Below are 19,062 nucleotides of genomic sequence, written 5' to 3'. Positions count from 1 at the left end.
TTGATTGGAGCGTAGGAGTTTCTATGTGGTACATGCTGAGGACACTCAAGGTTAATACACAAAATAAGAGCTCATAAGATTGAGTAATATATTAGCATGGATTAAGAATTGGTTGACAGATTGAAAACTGAGTGGGAATGATACATTCCATCCATAAAGACCATACTGAGTGGCCTTTCTCAGACTGTAACCAGTGGGGATATATCAACAACTTCGACGAAGGGATTCTGAGTGTAATGAAGAAAAGGTTACTGATAAAAGGCTTAGAAAAGTAACCTGTGAGGAAGATGCAAAGAGGCTGCAAAAGGATTCAACAGGCTGCGTATGAACTTGGCAGATGGAATATGATGTGGAGCAATGTGAAGTTATCCATTTAACTAGGGGAAACAAACCCCAGAATTTTTTAAGCAGCAGGAGGCTGGAAAATGTTAGTATTCAGAGACCTGGGTGTCTTTATCAAGGACTTGCAGAAAGTTAGCATGCAAGCACAGTAAGCAATTAGGAAAGCAAATGGTATGGTAAGCTTTACTAAGAGATCGGAGTGTAGTTGTAAAGAAACCTTAGACCAATTGTGAGACCACCACAGGAATTTTTGTCTCCTTATCCAAGGAAGCAAGGGGTGATACACTTGTTTTAGACAGGAGTACATTGAGGCAAGGTACAATGCTTCTTGGAACGAGGGGATTGTTCTAAAGAGAAAGTGAGTAGACTAAGCCAATATTCCCTAGAATTGAGAAAGAGAGGTGATCTGATTGAAAGGTAAAATTATTGGGCTTGATAGTATCTACACTAATGAGATGTTTTCCCAGGCTAAGATTTGATTTATAATTGTCACATGTATTGGGATACAGTGAAAAATATTGTTCTATACAGGCAAAACATACTGTTCATAGAGTATATAGGGGAGAAGGAAAGGATAGGGTGCAGAATAGTGTTATAGTCATAGCTGGGTGTCCAGCATGCAGTAGAAGTCTCAGAATAAAGAGTCAGCCATTTGGAACTGAAATGAGGGATTTTTTTTTCTCGCAATGATTGCGAACCTTTGGAGTTCTCTGCTTAAGAGAGCTGAGGATGTTCAATGTGTATTCAACTCAATGATCATTGTATTTTTGAATATTGGAATTGAGAGGAATGGCTATAATGTAGGAAGGTGTAAGAAGTAGAGCATTACTATGATTTTATTGAATGGCATTGACGCTCGGCTGGCCTATCCCTCCCATTTGTTATATTATTTCTTCAGTAAAACTGGCTACAGCCACAGCAGCGTAAATAGCACCTTTAATGTAATTCTTCCCTCCCCCTTGTTCTGTTCTCAGGAACATTGTAAAACAATATGTGCTAAACCACTGAAGGCGATTATCAGGGCAGATGACCAAACACTTGATTGAGTGGATAATCTTTAAGGGATTGTCTTAAAGGAGAAAAGTAAGATAGGAAGGAAATTCCAGAGCTTGGGCCAGGTATCTGAAAGAGCAGCAATTTGTGCTGGAGCAGTTAATATCAGATGCTCAAGAGGGTGGATTTAGCTCAGTACAGATATCTCAGAGGACATTAGAGGTGGGAGGGATGACAGAATAGTGCAAATTAAGACAGACAGCAGGATTTTTTTGTATGATCTGAAGTTTATGGAGGATGGAATGTATGATTCCAGCCAACCAGGCGTGTGTTGGAATAGTCACGTCTAGAGGATGTGAAGGCACGATTGAGCGTTCCGCAGCGGATGAGCTGAGACAGAGGCAAATCAGACAATGTTATGGAGGTGGAAATAGAGGCACGAATATGAGGTCAGAAGCTCATCTTGGGATCAAAATTGGCTCAAGTTGCAAACAATCAAATAATACTCTGGCTCTGATTTAGATAAGAATGGAACCAGGCAACAGTAATCCACTCAGGAGGTGTTGGCGGGGAATGCTGTGGTAAATTGTATGAAAGGCTGCAGGTGGATGAAGGGGACAAGGAGGGAATGTTGACCTTTGTCACTGTTGCACAGGAAGTAATTTGTGACTTTGGCATTCTTTTGGTACCATGGCAAGGAAAGAAACCTGTAATGGAGGGATTCAAGAATGGACTTGGGAGAAAAATGGGAACGGATTTGGGAGGTTGCAACATCTTCAAGGAATTGAGATGAAGATGCAACTTCAGGGATGTTACAGTTCAGAACTTTAAAGGAATTTGGGCTCGGTGGGCTCTGGGAAGGGAGGGATGTGGCAGATGCAGCAGATATTAGGGATGGTCTAGATCTTAGTAACAAAAATGATCGTGAGCTCCCTGTGAAAAATTATTGATAAGGTGGAGGAAATATGAATGGCTTAAGAAGATTTGCAGTGGAGAAAAGAATTTGGAATAAGCAGGCAATTTTAACTGAGATGGACAAGGCCCAGTAGTGCTTCATGTGGTCCACCTGATCTGGCACAGGATGGCCAAATCAGTGTTCTGCAGTCTCCTTTCAAGTCTGTTCCTTGGACTTAAGGGAGTGGGAATGAGGGCCATGCTGGGGAAATGGCCAGGGTGAGAGAGACAGTAATAATTTAGTTGGCAATGAGGGCTTCAAAAGTTGAGAAGAGGGCACAGTTGAGCAAAGCAGCAGAAGTTGTAGTAATATTGTGGCAAATGGAGGGTGAAAGGATTTTTGAAAGTGCCGTTGTAAATGAATTCGGTAGGAGTTAAGGTCAGGGTGTGGAAGGGGATGTGGGTGGAGAATGATGCAAGGAAGCGATCAGAGAGGGCCTTGCCCATGATTGACAGAGTGAGACTAGCATCATCACTATTTTGTGGTGATAATTATTGCATAGTACATTTATATCTACACCTAGTGAAAGTGTTATAAAGCTGAATGCCGGCACAGTTGTTGACTTTAAAGAAAGATTAGAGTTGTAGTGCAACTATATGTTGCACTATATGTAACTAATGTTACAAGATAGGTCTCTTGCCATTGTAATTCCCAATCATGGTTTCACTTATAGGCATACCTGGTATAGTACTACTGGTAAACATTGGCAGTATAACATTTTTACAAGAATGGCTCCGAGGATAAAAAACTTCAGTCATGAGGATATGTTGGAGAGGTTGGGACTAGTCGCCACAGAGAGAAGGTGGCTGAGAGAAGATTTGATGAAGATGCTCAGAATCATGAGGGGGCTGGGCAGAATAGATAAGAGAAACTGTTCCCACTTGTTCAAGGATAAAGATGAGATTTATTAATTTACTGTTCAAAAATCTATCTATCTTTGCCTTAACATTCAATGAGGTAGCCTCAACTGTTTCACTGGGTTTAGTTGCAGTCTACTCTGTCTCTCCTCATAAGCCAAGGATTGCTTGCTGCTCATTGTTTTTGGTGTATTATCTTTTGAACAAGAGCAAAGTACTGTAGATGTCAGAAATCTGAAATGAAAACAACATGCTGGGAATACTCAAATCAGACAGCACCTGTGAGAGGTGAGATGATGATTCAGGTCGATGACCCTTCATCAGAACTGAGGAAAGATAGTAATGTGATGGGTTTATTTGCCTTTGTCTCTTTTAATGTAGAAGCTAACTGTCATATGAGTGTACGTGCAGCTCCTTGTCCAAGGTTACTCTCCCATTTTCATAACCAGTTGAAGACTTAGTGGTTCTTTGGGTAGAAAATCAATGATGTTAAGACAGAACTACTTGCACTGATTCCATGGTGTCCTCAGAGTTATGAAGGAATCCTTTTTGCTTTTTAATTCTTTCTAAGACTGACCACTTGGGACATTGCAACTCAGTTTAGAACTCCGTTGTATATTTCTCTTTTATTGAACTTATTGGGCAAGTTTTGTTGAAGGGAAAACTTTGGTGTTTTTCTCCTTTTTTCTACTTTTGGTGGCTGTTCCTTCTGAAATTCCCTCCTATATCTCTCTGCCTCTCTACGTTGTTTTCCTCCTTTTGTACATGTCTTAAAACCTCTCATCTGGTCTAATATCTTTTCTGTATGGCTCCGTATCATGTTTTATAATGTTCCTGTGAAGTGCTTTGAGATCTTTCATGTTATAGGTGCTGTATAAATTGGTGTACAACTGCACGTAACCTGTGACTTGTATAAGACTCTCATGCTTTTGTACCCTTCCTAAATTATGGTGCACAATATTCCAGTTGAGGCCGGTCCAATATTTTATACAGATTTATAATAACTAACTTGCTTTTGTACTCTGTCCCTAATTATAACACCTAGGATGCCATACACTTGATCAATTGCTCTTTCGATCTACCCTTCCACCTTCAATTATTTCTGGACAAATATTGCCAGGTCCCTCTACTCTTGCATGCCCTTGAAAATTGTACTCTTTGGTATACTGTTTCTCCATGTTCGTCCTTCATATGACTCTGCATTAAATTTCATCGGCAACTTGTCCACCCATGCTGCCAAAGATATAATCTCTTATAATGTTTGTGATATTGATTAGACTAATACAGAATATTTATGCAATATAGTGAGACATGCAGAACAGAACCTTTATTGAGAAATATCTTTTGGTGCTGGCTGCATGTTGGAAGAGAGAACAAATCATGTGATATTGCATCACCTTTGATGTACCCAGCATATGGTTAGTATGCTACATGGTTAGAATTAATCCCTCATGCCACACCTATCTCCTTTTGAAGTTCTGCACCATCCTACTCAGTTCACGGTACTTTGAAGTTTTACGTTGTCTACAGATTTTCAAATTGCACCCGGTGCAACAACATTAATGAATATCCGAAAAAGCTAGTGTCCAAACGCTGACCCTTGGGTATCTCTACTATAAGCCTTTCTCCAGTCTGAAAATCAATCTTTCCTGTCACTCAGCCAATCTCACATCTATGCTGCTTTTTCCATGAGCTGAAACCTTGCTCACAAGTCATTGCGGGTAGCACTTTATTGAAAGGTTTTTGGAAAGTCATGACACCTTTTCAATATCACTACCCTCATCGACCTTTCTGGCTCATCAAAATATCCATGGAAGTTGGTAGGCTTTCCCTAACGAACCTGCATTTTCCCAAGAGACCATTATTTTTTGTCTCAAATCATTAAAAGCCTCCCACCACCAAGCTTCAAAAGTAATTGCTAGGCTTATCCTTGGACCCCTTTTTGAACATAACATTTGCATTTCTCTAGTCCTCCAGCACCTTGCACATTTTTGAAGTAAGATTGAAAAATAATGGCCAGAGCCTCCACAATTTCCACCAGTACTTCCATCTTGGATGCATCTTATACGGTCCTGTTGGCTTAGCAGCTTTTAAGTACAGACAACCTATCCAATACATAAGATACAGGAACAGAAGTGGGCTATTTGGCTCTTTGAGCCTGCTCCCCCATGTAATTAGTTTGTGTCTCAAAAACTATTTTACCACACTGTCTCTATATTCCTTGATGCCTTTATCATCTAGAAATTTCTATCTTGAATATACTTGAATGACTGAGCCTCCACAGCCCTTTGGGGTACAGATTTCTAAAGATGTAACGTCACACTGACTGAAAACATTCTTCTTTTCAGTCCAAATGTCCTGCTCTTTCTGAGACTGTGCCCCTTGGCTCTCGACCCCCTGTCTGGGGAAACATCCTTCCTGCATTTACCTTGTTGACCTCTAAGAATTCTGTTTGTTTCACTGAGATTGTCTCTCATTTAAAGTCTAGAGGATACAGACCCTGCCTCCTCAATCTCTTCTCACAGGACAATCCTGCCATCCCAGGAATCGGTCTGATGAACATTTGTTGCATTCTCTCTTGTGACAAGTACATCCTTCCAGAGGTAAGGACACCAAAACTTTATGCAATACACCTGGCACAGTCCCACAAAAACTCAGTAAATTGCAAGAAGGTATTACTACTGCTGTACTGAAATCCCTTTGTAATAAAGGCAACATACCATTTGCCTTCCAGTGACACATGAACAAAGACACCTAATGGACACCTTTGTACATCAACACTTCCCAATCTGTCACTATTTAGAAAAATACTCTGCATTTCTGATTACTCATTCCTTTCACATTATATTCCATTTGCCATGTTCCTGACCAAATCCCTTGAAATCTCTCTGCATTCTCCTCACAACTAGATTTACTAGGATGCTACCGGGACTTGATGGTTTGAGTTATAAGAGGAGGCAGGATATACTGGGACATTTTTTTTCTGGAGCATAGGAGGCTTAGGGGTGATCTTACAGAGGTCTATAAAATAATGAGGGGCATAGATTAGGTAGATAGTCAAAGGTAGGGGAGTCTAAAACTAGAGGGCATAGGTTTAAGGTGAGAGGAGAGAAATACAAAAGGGTCCAGAGGGGCAGTTTCTTCACTCAGAAGGCACTGACTGGAATGAGCTGCCAGAGGTAAAAGTAGAAGTGGGTACAATTTTGTCTTTTAAAAAGCATTTAGATAGTTACATGGGTAAGATGGGTACAGAAGCATATGGGCCAAAAAGGGGCAATTGGGACTAGCTTAATGGTAAAAACTGGGTGGCATGGGCAAGTTGGGCTGAAGGGCCTGTTTCTGTGCTGTAAACCTCTGACTCTACAATCTCGTGCAGTGCTTCAATCTGTAATTGACCCTTAGCAAGTCAATGCAAAAGACTTGTAGCATATGTGAGTGATGTCCAAGCCATTTGAGTTCTCACTGTTTTAGATTTGCTCTTTGGTAGGCATTATGGACTATTATTTTGTAAGGAGAGAAGGCAATTAAATTTATTTACTTGAATATTTGATTCATTAACTCTGTTTTCTGTGCAACATATAATTGTGTTCCAGTTACTCACTGCCATCTGAATTGAAAAGTTCTGGAAAATGACTCAGTTGAAAAGAATATGTATTTTCTTGAAACAAACTCTCTTGAAGGTTTATGTTGCAATTTTTGAGTAGCAACCTTCAGAAATCCCTTCTCAAGGTGGTGATTGGGTACTGTTCATTGATGAACAGGGTATCAGAAAGCTGTTTTGTTGGTCAGGTCTCCTGAATCCCTGCCCATCATATTTTTACACAGACTGTAGTTTAGAATGATATTTTGGGTCGCTAGCTAGTTTTTAACTTTTCCCTGTACCAAGCTCTTAGTAGATGTGCTTCTGATCTTTATTATATCTTTTTCTTTTGACCTAGTATGTGGGTAAATTGAGTAACATTGCTATTGATAAATTCAACTGTACGTTTGGGCAAATAGCATTTTGCTGTGTTATTCTGTTTTGCATGTTCAACATCTTTTCAGTATAAAATTGGAAAATGAAAATCTGAAAACCGTAGAGGAGTATAGTGATATTGTAGGAAAATGTGTAAGAGAGTGACTTTTCTGTATGCCTTGTTTGCATATGTGATGGGTTGGCACAGTGACATCGGCAGAGAGACTGCTACCTCTCAGCACCAGGGACCTGGGTACAGTTCTGGCCGTGTCACTCTGTGGAGTTTGCATGTTCTCCCCGTGTCTGTGTGGTTTCCCCTGGTGCTCTGAGTTCCTCCACATTCTAAAGATGTGCAGATTAGGTTAATTGACCCTGATAAATTGCCCTATAGTCTTAGGGGGTTAACAGGGTAAGTAAGTGGGGTTATGGGGATAGGGCCTGGGTAGCATTGTGGTTGGTGCAGACTCAGTGGGCCAAATGGCCTCCTTTTGTAGAGATTCAATGATTACATCAGGATGATGGTGAGGCCAGTCTATGCTGGTGCTTGAGTTGGCTGTATGTTATGTTATGAATTGTTATCAGCTGCTTTTGTAAAATTAAGTAAATTTGCCTTTTGCTGCATAAAAATTCTTCTCAATGTTGTAAATCTTTGGAATACTCTATCCCAGAGAGTTGTGGATATTCCATTATTAAATATATTTAAGGCTGTGTCATGAAGAACCGCTTATATCAAAGTTTCTTTTAATCCATTGGCTGGAAACTTGGACTTGAATTTTTAAGAACTAGACTCTTTAAAAGCCGATTTAAGGTTAAGGCCTTTGTGTTAATTGCAAGACCTGTCCAACTGAATATTTTATGGTCCTAGCATTATGTAGTTAAATACTTAAAGAATTGGCAAGAATATTGAAACTTGAAATTGTAATAACTTCACGGAGGCAAAAGTCTCATCACCATGTTACTTTTATTCCTCTTTTAGGCAAACCAAAATAAACCAACTCAACTTAACTCAGGGATAAAGTAGAAGGGGCAGCTCCCCAAAAGGAGGGGGAACAGCCCGAACAGAAGTGCAAAGGAAAATTAAAACATCAAGTCATAATGTGATTATTGGGGTCTGTAATGCACCCCAGCCCTTCTGTGCCCAATGGGCATGGAAGGTGTCAACTGTGCCCTTGGACACCGCATGCCCCCTCTCCAGAGAACCAAGTTACTTTATTTACACCATGCATCTGTACACAGCCAGCTCTCCAGTTGCTCCCTGCTGAATGCAAGCAGGGAATCTGACACATCTGCTTTAAGTGGAGAGCATGAGGCTCCCTGATTTAACCATCAATTAGGACTCATCAGGTAGCTCTTTCGACACCGACCAAATAAACTAACTCTAATTAACTTAGGGACAAATTAAAAGGGGCAGCTCCCCAAAAGGAAGGGGACAGCACGAACAAAAAAACGTCAAAAGGACACTTAAAACATTAGATCAAAAGGTGATTATCAGGGTCGATAATTTCATACCCTAGCAAGCCAACCTCATTAACCTGGTTGAAGTCATCACATTCCTTCCCCCAAGTCCGAGGAATCTCATTGGTTTGCTTCCCTGAGGGGTCTTTTCCTCCACTTGAGTGCCAGGTGAGGATCCTCCAACTTGGCCTCTGATGTCATTGGTGTGTAATGGTTGGGCACCCGTCTCTTCTGCCACAAATGCTGAAAGTCTGTTTCCTCATCCACTTCAGGTGGTAGGGGAATTGCTGTGGCTTCATCCCCTGGGTCCATTTCAGATCCTGAGCAACCCATCAAGGGTGCAGGGGAGGTGGTACTAGCTTGAGGGGTACGCTGCTTGTCTCTAGGGCTGCAGGGTGGACTCAGCTCCAGAACGGGTGTAGAGTTTGATGCCCGGACCTGGTTCAGGTGTTTGCTTACCACTGCCTCCTCCGTGCATGTTCAGTAGGATACTGGTCTGTTGCTAGAATCAACTGCTCTGGTTTCCCAGGAAGGTCCATTTGCATAATTTCTGACCCAATCTCACACGCCCACTTTAAAGCGCCTCTCTTGGCTAGTGTTGTTATGGCCCCTGCATTAGGCTTCCTGGTGTCTTTCCACCTTTCCTCCCAGATTTGGCAACAACAGGCTGTCCATCAGTAACTCTGGCACAGTTCCCATGGTGGCATGTGGAATGGTCCTATAGTCAAGTAACCACCTTGAGAGTTTCATCTCTAATGAGGCTGCTGGCTGTTTTTTCAACCCAGCCTTTAATGTCTGGATTGCTCTTTCTGCTAGCCCATTTGATGCCAGGTGATAAGGTGCCATCTTGATGTACCAGATCCCATTTGATTTAATAAATTGTGAACTCTAGACTGAACACTGAACCATTATCAGAAACTAATACCACTGGGATCCTGTGTGTTGCAAACGAGGTGCGCAGTTTCTCAACGGTTGCTGTCGTGTTTGCCGAGTTTAGTTTGTAGACGTCTAACCACTTGGAATGGGCATCCTTTATCAACAGAAACGTGGACCCCATAAACAGGCCTGCAAAATTGACATGGATTCGCGACCATGGTTTGCCTGGCCATTTCCATGGGTACACAGGTGGTGCCTTCTGCCCCTGTTGGCACTGTCCCACCAGTTTCATTATGTCTGTGTCCAGACCTGGCCACCAGACGTAGCTCCTGACCAGCAACTTCATTTTTGATACTCCAGGTGCCCATGGTGTAGTTCAGCCAGTATGTCCTGATGGCCCTGCCTTGGAACAATGACCTGTGCTCGTCACAGCAGTATCCCGTCTTCTGCCATGATATGCTCCAGTATGGGTTGAACTGTGTGTTGAACTTTACCTTTTGCTAATAACGGGTCTTTCTGCATCCACTAGTATGTATTGTGTGTCCACTGGGAGGGTATCCATTAAGTTTAACGTCATCATGGTCTCCTCTATTCTGGATACCAGTGGTGGGGTGTCTGGTAACGGTAGCTGGCTTAAGGCATCAGCATTTGCCACTCTAGTTCCTGGTTGGTGCTCCAGTTGATACTGATATGCCACCAGCAATAATGCCCAATGCTGTATCCGGGCTGATGCTATCAGCAGCATTGCTTTGTCTTCCAGGCCCAGCAAAGGTTTATGATCCGTTACGATCGTAAATTCTCATCCACATAAATACTGGTAATCTTTTGACTGCGAAGATTACCGACAGTCCTTCCTTTTCAATCTGGGCATATCTTCGCTCTGCCAGGGTCCTGAAGGCATACTATTGGCTGCTCTTGTCTGTTCTGCCAAGTGTGTGCCAGGACTGTGCCCACTCCATATGGGGATGCATCACAGGTGAGTACCAATTCCTTCTTGGGGTCATAATGTGCCAATACATTTTCGGATGAGAGTTGCTGTTTATTTTTCTTGACGGCCCCGGTGGGGCGACCGTACCCAAGTTGTCCCTTTTTTAGCAACTGGTGGAGGGGATCCAGAATGGAAGCACTATTTTGTATGAATTTCCCGTAGTATGTTACCAGTCCTAAGAATGACCATAGTTCCTGGATGGTTGTGGATTTAATTGCTCGCACCGGATCCTCCAGAGGATGTAGGCCTGACTTATCCACTTTGTACCCAGGATAAGTTACTTGTGGTGCTAAAAAGATGCATTTCTCCCTTTTCAGACGCACTGCCGCTGCTGTAAAATCTCCTGAGAGCTTCCTCCAGGTGCTGCAGATCTTCCGCCCTTGTTTTACCCATAATGAGGACATCATCTAGGTAAACGGCAACCCATGTAGGATGCTCTCCATGGTCCTTTGGAATATGGCACAAGCTGATGAAACCCCGAAGGGCAATCTTTTATACTGGAAGAGACCTTTCAGCGTATTTATTGTGGTGAAGTTTTGCAAATCCTCGTCTAGCCGTAGTTGCAGGTATGAGGGCTCATGTCCAGCTTTGTGAATAAGAGTCCTCCTGGCAACTTCGCGTACAGGTCCTCAACCCTGGGAATTGGGTATTTCTCTAGCTGAGAGTAATGATTTATTGTCTTTTGAAATTGTCGCAAAGACACACTGAGCCATTTGGCTTTAAGGTAGGAACCATGGGTGTGTCCATTCTGCAAACTGGACCGGTTTTATTATTCCTTTGTGCTGTAATGATTTGATTTCCCTTAATGCAAAAGGTACCGGTCAGACTTTGCAGAACTTTGGGACAGCCTCAGGGTCGACGTGCAATTTTGTCTTGACTCCTTTTGTCCCTAGACCTTCCAGAAAAACTTCTGGATATTTGCTTAGGGCCTCACTCAGGTGACCATTTTCTAGCTGGAAGATATTTTTCTAATCTAGCTGGATCTCTTTTAGCCAATTTTGCCCTAATAAGCACAGTCCTGAACTTTCCATGACCATTAATGGGGACCTAAGCAACTGGCACATGGGTTGTACCCATCACTTTCAGTAGTTCCCCTGCATTAGTTCCTCAGCCTTGCCGAAGTTTTGGTCAGGACTAAGGGTTGGAGTCCAGTGCGTATCTTGTTAAACCCTGTCTCCCCATGACGAAGATGGCTGTGCCTGTGTCGACATCCATTCAGCCTCACTGACAATTTGATGGGTTCCGATTTTGTCATCTCTACGCGCAGTAGCTGTTCCTCATCAGAGGTATGGGGAACTTCCATGTTGTGCATTCTCCTGTCCCTTGGCCTACGTGTTCTTTTCGATCATGTTAGTTTAGGAGACTTGCTTTTCCTCTACTATGGTTACCAGTGTCAGGTGCACAGTGTTGTGTTGGGTGGGGCTTTACAGGAACTGCTGTCAGCCTGGGTTTAACCTGACCTTGTCTAGGTGTGGTTCTATAGGTGGACTTGGGCTTCCTTGTATCCAAATCCTTCCGAGGGCTGCTATGTAGTGGCCTGTCCCATAGTGGCAGTCCTCTAACCCAGTCTCCCTGGTGTTGGCCTCTTTCTTCATCGGAATACCTTGGAACTCATGCACTCTTCCACTTGCTGCTTTTTCTAATGACAAGCCAGCTGTAATGCCTGTTTACTGTCCAGCTGGGCTTCTGCCAATAGGTGTTTCTGTATAGTCATATCGTTAATTCCATTCACCAACCGGTCTCAGCATCTCATTTAGCATCCCCCATCCCCCCGAATTCACAAACTTCTGCCAGACTTCTGAGCCTTGTTAGGAAACTGGTGGTTCACACACACACACACACACACACACACACACACACACACACACACACACACACACCCCAACCCCCCCCAATGTGGAGTAAAAATGATACCTCCTTTGGGTCATGATATTCTTGAATTAAGTTTGACAAGGACATTGTGTCCGGTGCCTCTGGGAAAGTTAAACTACGCGCAATCGCAAAAGCTGCTGGTCCACATGCAGTCAGCAGGATAGCCCTTTGCTTCTCATCTGAGGTTATGTCATTTGCCCTGGAAAAAGTACATCATCCTTTCCACATATTGGAAGTCCTTCTCTGCAGGGTCAAAAGAGTTCAACTTCCCAAATAGTGGCATGTTTTCTCAACAGTGGCTTACCCTCAGTATGTATGGTAATTCAGCAAGTTCCTTCAGGTCACTCCTTTTTCCTTGTCCCACTGTAATAACTCCATAGAGGTTAAAGTCCCAGCACCAAGTTACTTTATTTACACCATACATCTGTGCACAGCCTGGTCTCCAATTGCTTCTAGCTGAATGCAGGCTGGGAGTCTGACAAGCAGCTTTAAATAGGGAGTAAGGGGCTCCCTGGTTTAACCATCAGTTAAGACTAGTTCATACTCTAGCAAGCCAACCTAATTAGCCTGGCTGAAGTTATCACAGAAATGAACACCATGTTACCACCAAACTAGGAATGGGGAAAGGAGAAAGCCATTTGACGCTTCCTCACTTTTGGTTGTAACAGCTGAGATTTACAGATCTTCGGTGTCCCAGGGAGTTGAGGGATATGAGGAGCATACAGGGAAGTGGTGTTGAAGTCCAAGTTCACCCATGATTGTATTTGATGGCATTAGCTCCTATTACATATGTTATGATAAGAAAGGTTAAAGTGTCCATATTGTGGTGTCATTGCTTAGTTGAAACTAGTTTGCCAACTATAAATCTCATGAACCTTGAGTACAATACCAATAGGAGAACAAAGCACTGCTGGAAATCAAATAAAAACTGAATGCTGGAAATATTTGGCAGAGGCAAAACATCAGATTCTCTGTTTCTCTCTCCTACAGGTGCTGCCTGACTTGCTGAATATTTCCAGCATTTTCTGTTCTTATATTATTGGTTTAAATTTTGTTTTGAAACTTTGATGTGCAATTTGCAGATTATTTCCTAGTGATCAAGCAATGCAATTTTTGCCTTGTACGTATCACAGTACTATCCTGTTAGATGTTGTAATTTATGATTTCAGATTTCTGTTGTATGATCCATTTAGGTAATAATTAAATGTTGAGTTCAAATGCTAACGCATTTTGGTTTGTTTCTCTAGCCGCGGGTTAAATGGAACCTATGTTTGGAACCCTGAAGATCCAGGCTGACTTATGCATTGCATAGCAGCTATTCCAAAAGGGACTACAGATATGAGTGGGGGAGGTGAGCAGCCTGACATATTGTCAGTCAGTTTCCTAGTAAAGGAAAGGTGGAAAGTGGTGAGTACAGCTTATCTTTACTATTTTGTGCACTTTCTAGAATGTGGCAGCTGAGAGATTACTACTTTTGCTTAGAAATTTATAAATACAATGTTGTCATTTGTACATCTGAAGTCAGTTTTTTTTATAGTTCTTAATTTGATTTGTTCTGCTTGTATTGAAGATCTTTCCACATATCATTTTGGTTAGAAAACACTTTACCATGCCCAAATAAATGTCAGGCCATGGGCTCAAAGCATTAGCTCAAATTTGGAAGTTCAAATTAGCTTGCACTTCTAATTTAGGATATCCTACTAATTCCCCCAGTAACTTATTTAGCATTCTACGCGCTAGAAATATAGAATTCTGTGAAAAGATTTGTGAAGGGAGAATATTTGAAAAATAAATTTATTTATACACATAGTAAAACATCTGAAAGCATGTTTATTTTCAAGTGCCATAATTATTACGTCTACCGACATGAATTGTAAAATATTTTTAAAACAATGCATTAAAATACTCTGATTAAAGGAATGTACAAATTTTAGACCTCTATCATTGTTTTTAAGATGAAGTGGATCATATTTGATTGCAGGCTTTTAATAAACACGGGTTTATGAATAAAATGCTTGTTACACTTGAGTTATTCAGCCAATCCTAGATACATCTGAGCTTTGTGACCTGGTATATCTGTATGTACGTTTTGTGTACGTCTTTGCGCCTAAATGCTGCTAATGCTTTTCAGATTTTTCTGTATGCTATAGTCATATTCCGTGCTTCCAGTATTTCTCCAGCGCCATGATAAGCTGGTTAGTAGAGACTGAGACGCTGGCCTGTGGACAATATTGGTTCATCCAATTGTTAACTTTTGAAATTCTAACCAGCCCCTGCCACTCTATTTGGCTTATTGCTTAATACCTTCTGCCTAAAGATTTAACTTAACTGAAACTGGCATCTGCCACTTAGACATCTGCACAGGGCTGCATAATAGACACATGTGTGTAGTGTTAGTAATAATTTCTTATTGCTTTCCTACACTTCACGGCGCAGGTAATTTGATTTAGCAGTTTAATTGTGGATTCTCAATATGGATTATTGTTCTAATCAGCATGGATATTGCGCATTCAGATGTTGTAATTGGAAATGCAAGGTGTTGTCTTTGGAGGGTTGGTGGGAATCATGCTTTTTGGATACATGAGGAAGTCTCGCAATATGTGCGATGTGACTCCTAATCGAATGAAGTCCATTTATTGTCTTTGGTATGTTTATTCAGTACTAACTTCATAGTCTTGAGGATTGTAGCCTTAACTCGTCACTGAACATCTATTTCTTCTTTTAGTGGTGTTTGTAGAATTGGTGATAACAACATTTTATTTGTTTGTAAATCAGTTATCACAGAGTTTGAAAGCTATAATAAAAGAAAACTTAGGCCAGTTGATAACTGTCATCATGACTTTGGTAAAGTGATCATGCGAGTCAGAAATCTGGTGCTATAAGCCCAGTAATGGGCTTGAGCAGCGAACATATACTGGTACTTATGAAGCTATGCATTGTTAGAAGTTTTATTGGGTTTGATTTATTATCATCACATGTATTAGCATATAGTGAAAAGTATTGTTTCTTGTGCGCTATACAGACAAACCATTTGTAGAGAATGAAGTGAGTGCAGAATGTAGTGTTACAGTCATACCTAGGATGTAGAGGAAGATCGGTTTAATGCAAGGTAAGTCCATTCAAAAATCTGATAGCAGCAGGAAAGAAGCGGTTCTTGAGTTGCTTAGCACATGACCTCACACTTTAGTATCTTTTTCCTGAAGGAAGAAGGTGAAAGAGAATGTTTGTGTGTGGGATCCTTAATTATGCTGGCTGCTTTGCAGATGCAGTGGGAAGTATAGACAGCACCAGTGGATGGGAGGCTGGTTTATGTGATGGATTGGGCTACATTCTCAACCTTTTGTAGTTCCTTATGGTCTTAGGCAGAGAGCAGGAGCCATACCAAGCTGTGACACAACCAGAAAGAATGCTTTCTATGGTGCATCTGTAAGAATTGGTGAGAGTCGTAGCTGACATGCTAAATTTCATTGGTCTTCTAAGAAAGTAGAGGCATTGGTGGGCTTTCTTAATTATAGTATTGGCATGGGGGGACCAGACCCGTTGTCCTTCTAGATGACATGTTAAACTGAGACCCTATTTTCATGTCTGTATTGATGTTGTTTTTAAAAAAATTACTCCCATAGTATTCTTTAAAGAAGTGAAGGGGAGTTATCCCGTTGTCCTTGCTAACATTCATCTCCCTGAAATAATACCATGTAAACTGATTCACTGGTCCTTGATTTACCATTGTGGAAGCTTGCATGAATTGGCTACTACAGTTGCCTATTTTAAGAGAAATCTGATCATAACATGCACTGAGGATGTGCAGTGATGCTATATTAATCTGAGCACTCTATTTCTGGCAATTGTTAATACTGATGTTGAATAACTGCCAGCTAATTATCAGTTTTAATTAGTTAATTTGTTGCAACAACTTGCATTTGTACATCAATAGATATCCAGAGGAAAATGAATGAAACACTTTTTTTGTCAGTTAAGCAGGAAGAGAATAATCTTTTTTGAGGGAGTCCAGATGAGAATACAGAAGCAATGAGAAGTTCAGCAATGAATGTGGAATATAGGATAAGAACAAAAGAACTAGGAGCAGGACTAGGCCATCTGGCCCCTTGAGCCTACTCTGCTATTCAATAAGATCATGGCTGACTTATTCATGGACTCAGCACCAGTTACCTGCCCACTCACTGTAACTCAATTTCTTTACTTTCAAAAATTTATCAATCTTTGCCTTAAAAGCATTCAACAAGGTAGCCTCAACTGCTTCACTGGGCAGGAAATTCCACAAGATTCACAACCCTTTAGATGAAGAAGTTCCTCCTCAACTCAGTCCTCAATCTGCTCGTCCTTATTTTGAGGCTTTTCTCCCTAGTTCTGGTTTCACCCGCCAGTGGAAACATCCTCGCTGCTTCTATCTTATCTATTCCCTTCATAATCTTATGCTTCTATAAAATTACGCACGCACACACACCAAACTCTTCTAAATTCCGATGAGTATAGTCCCAGGCTAGTTAGTCTCTCATAAGCCAACCTTCTCAACTCCAGAATCAACCTTGTGAATCTCTTCTTTACTCCCTCCAATGCCAGTATATCCTTTTGTCAAGTAAGAAGACCAAAACTGTACACAGTTCTCTAGATGCGGCCTCACCAGCACCTTATACAGCTGCAACATAACCTCCCTGTTTTTAAACTCTAGCAATGAAGGACAAAATTCACTTTGCCTCCTTAATTCCTGTTGCATCTGAAAACCAACTTTTTGCAATTCTGATTCACAGAACTGATGCCAATCCAATTAATTTGCATCATATTGTCAAAATTGGAACTTGAATTGGGGGATGTGCAATGGAATGCTGTGGAGGCCCTGATGCACACAAGTGCTGAAATTGCCTGGGAAGGTTAAAATCCAATGAGCTGATTTCTGCTGCCTGCAGTCCTCCTCAGTGTTAGAGACTTGGGCCTGATACGGGCCCTGAATCCAAAATCCTATAGCCAACAAAGGGAAAGCAGCTCAAGTGGCATGCAAGCTCAAACGGTGCTTTTAAATCCAGTCATCTACAAAGATCACTTTCACATTGAGTCAATCTGCCTCCTATCTCAAACACGTCCACCATTGCCGGACTCAATTTCTCTGAAGATCTCCATCATTTTCATAGAATCCCTGGGGTGCAGAAGGGGGCCCTTTGGCTCATTGAGTCTGCACCGACCACAAATCCAACCAGCCCTTTCCCCTCAACCCCACGCACTTACCCATTAGTATCCCTGACATCATGGGGCAATTTAGCATGGCCAATCAACCTAACCCGACAGCTTTGGATTGTTGGTGGAAATTGGAGCATCCAGAAGAAATCTACACAGACGTGAGGAGAAAGGGTAAACTCCACCCAGCCAGTCACGTGAAGCCAGAATTGAACCTGGATCCCTGATGCTGTGAGGCAGTAGTGCTAATCACTGTGCCACCATGCTGTTTTCACCCTCAAATTCTATGATGTCCAAAATACCACTTGTAATCCCCAGATACATTAAGTATGTTTCAGTAGAACCCCAAATCTCGCTGCTCTCTATTGGGTCCCCATTCTTCCATAAGAACATAAATGGGAGCAGAAGTAGGCCATCTAGCCCCTCGAGCCTGCCCCGCCATTCAATAAGATCATGGCTGATCTGTCGTGTCTCAGTTCCACATTCCCGCCCTCTCCCCATAACCCTTAATCCCCTTGCCTATCAAAAACCTATCAACCCGCGTCTTAAATATATTTAGCGAGGCAGCCTCCACCACTTCAACGGGCAGAGAATTCCAGAGATTCACCACCCTTTGAGTGAAGAAGTTCCTCAACTCCGTTCTAAACCGCCCCCCCTTATCTTGAGGCTGTGCCCTCTAGTCCTACTGTCCTTTCTGAGCAGGAAAACCCTCTCCATCTCTATCCTATCTATCCCATTCATCATCTTATATGTCTCAATGAGATCTCCCCTCATTCTTCTAAACTCTAACGAGTACAAGCCTAGTTTATTCAGCCTCTCCTCATAGTTCAACCCCCCAACTCCGGTATCAGCGTAGTAAACCCCCTCTGCACTCCCTCCAAGGCCAAAATATCCTTGCGTAAGTGCGGCAACCAAAACTGCACACAGTACTCCAGCTGCGGTCTCACCAGTGCCCTATACAGTTGCAGCAAGACCCCCCTACTTTTATATTCAATCCCCCTTGCTATGAAGGCCAGCATCCCATTTGCCTTCCTGACCACCTGCACCTGCAGGCTGGGTTTTTGCGACTCATGCACAAGGACCCCGAGGTCCCTCTGTACCGTTGCATGCTGCAGTTTTTCGTCATGTAAGTAATAGTCCTTCCTACCATTATTCCTACCAAAGTGGACAACCTCACATTTGCCAACATTAAATTCCATTTGCCAGTTCCTGGCCCATTCGCCCAGCCTATCTAGATCCTTCTGCAGACTCTCCACACCCTCCACACAATTTGCCGTTCCACCAATCTTGGTGTCATCAGCAAATTTTGACACCATACACTCGGTTCCCTCTTCCAGATCATCTATATAAATGGTAAATAGCTGAGGCCCCAGCACCGACCCCTGGGGCACTCCACTAGTCACCAACCGCCAATCCGAATAGCACCCATTAACCCCCACTCTCTGCCTCCTATTTGACGGCCAATCCTCTATCCACGCTAACACCCTACCCCCAACTCCATGCCCCCTGACCTTCTGTAATAACCTCTTGTGAGGCACCTTATCAAACGTCTTCCAACAGATGAACTTGAAAATTCTCA

The 19,062-nt window shown here is 42.2% G+C and overlaps 1 protein-coding gene across 7 annotated transcripts in view; it reads left to right on the top strand.

The window, feature by feature from the left end:
- Positions 1 to 19,062, top strand: part of ttbk2a (tau tubulin kinase 2a) — a 264,660-nt gene that overhangs the window by 20,666 nt on the left and 224,932 nt on the right. For 3 of the 7 annotated variants that reach the window (XM_080202939.1, XM_080202941.1, XM_080202940.1), the window contains exons 2-3: positions 10,739 to 10,832; positions 13,541 to 13,700. In XM_080202939.1, the coding sequence (XP_080059065.1) occupies positions 13,593 to 13,700 (108 nt within the window). In that variant the 5' untranslated portion in view covers positions 10,739 to 10,832; positions 13,541 to 13,592. Of the gene's footprint in view, positions 1 to 10,738; positions 10,833 to 10,859; positions 10,988 to 13,540; positions 13,701 to 19,062 lie in introns of those variants that run through there. The other 4 variants (XM_080202945.1, XM_080202938.1, XM_080202944.1 and 1 more) reach the window with 2 other exon arrangements.

The sequence above is a fragment of the Carcharhinus amblyrhynchos genome, chromosome 14 (genome assembly GCF_965287045.1).
Source record: "Carcharhinus amblyrhynchos chromosome 14, sCarAmb.v2.hapA, whole genome shotgun sequence".
In the NCBI taxonomy this organism is placed as follows: domain Eukaryota; kingdom Metazoa; phylum Chordata; class Chondrichthyes; order Carcharhiniformes; family Carcharhinidae; genus Carcharhinus; species Carcharhinus amblyrhynchos.
Note: the sequence above shows the minus strand (reverse complement) of the source record. Positions and strands in the feature narration are given on the sequence as shown.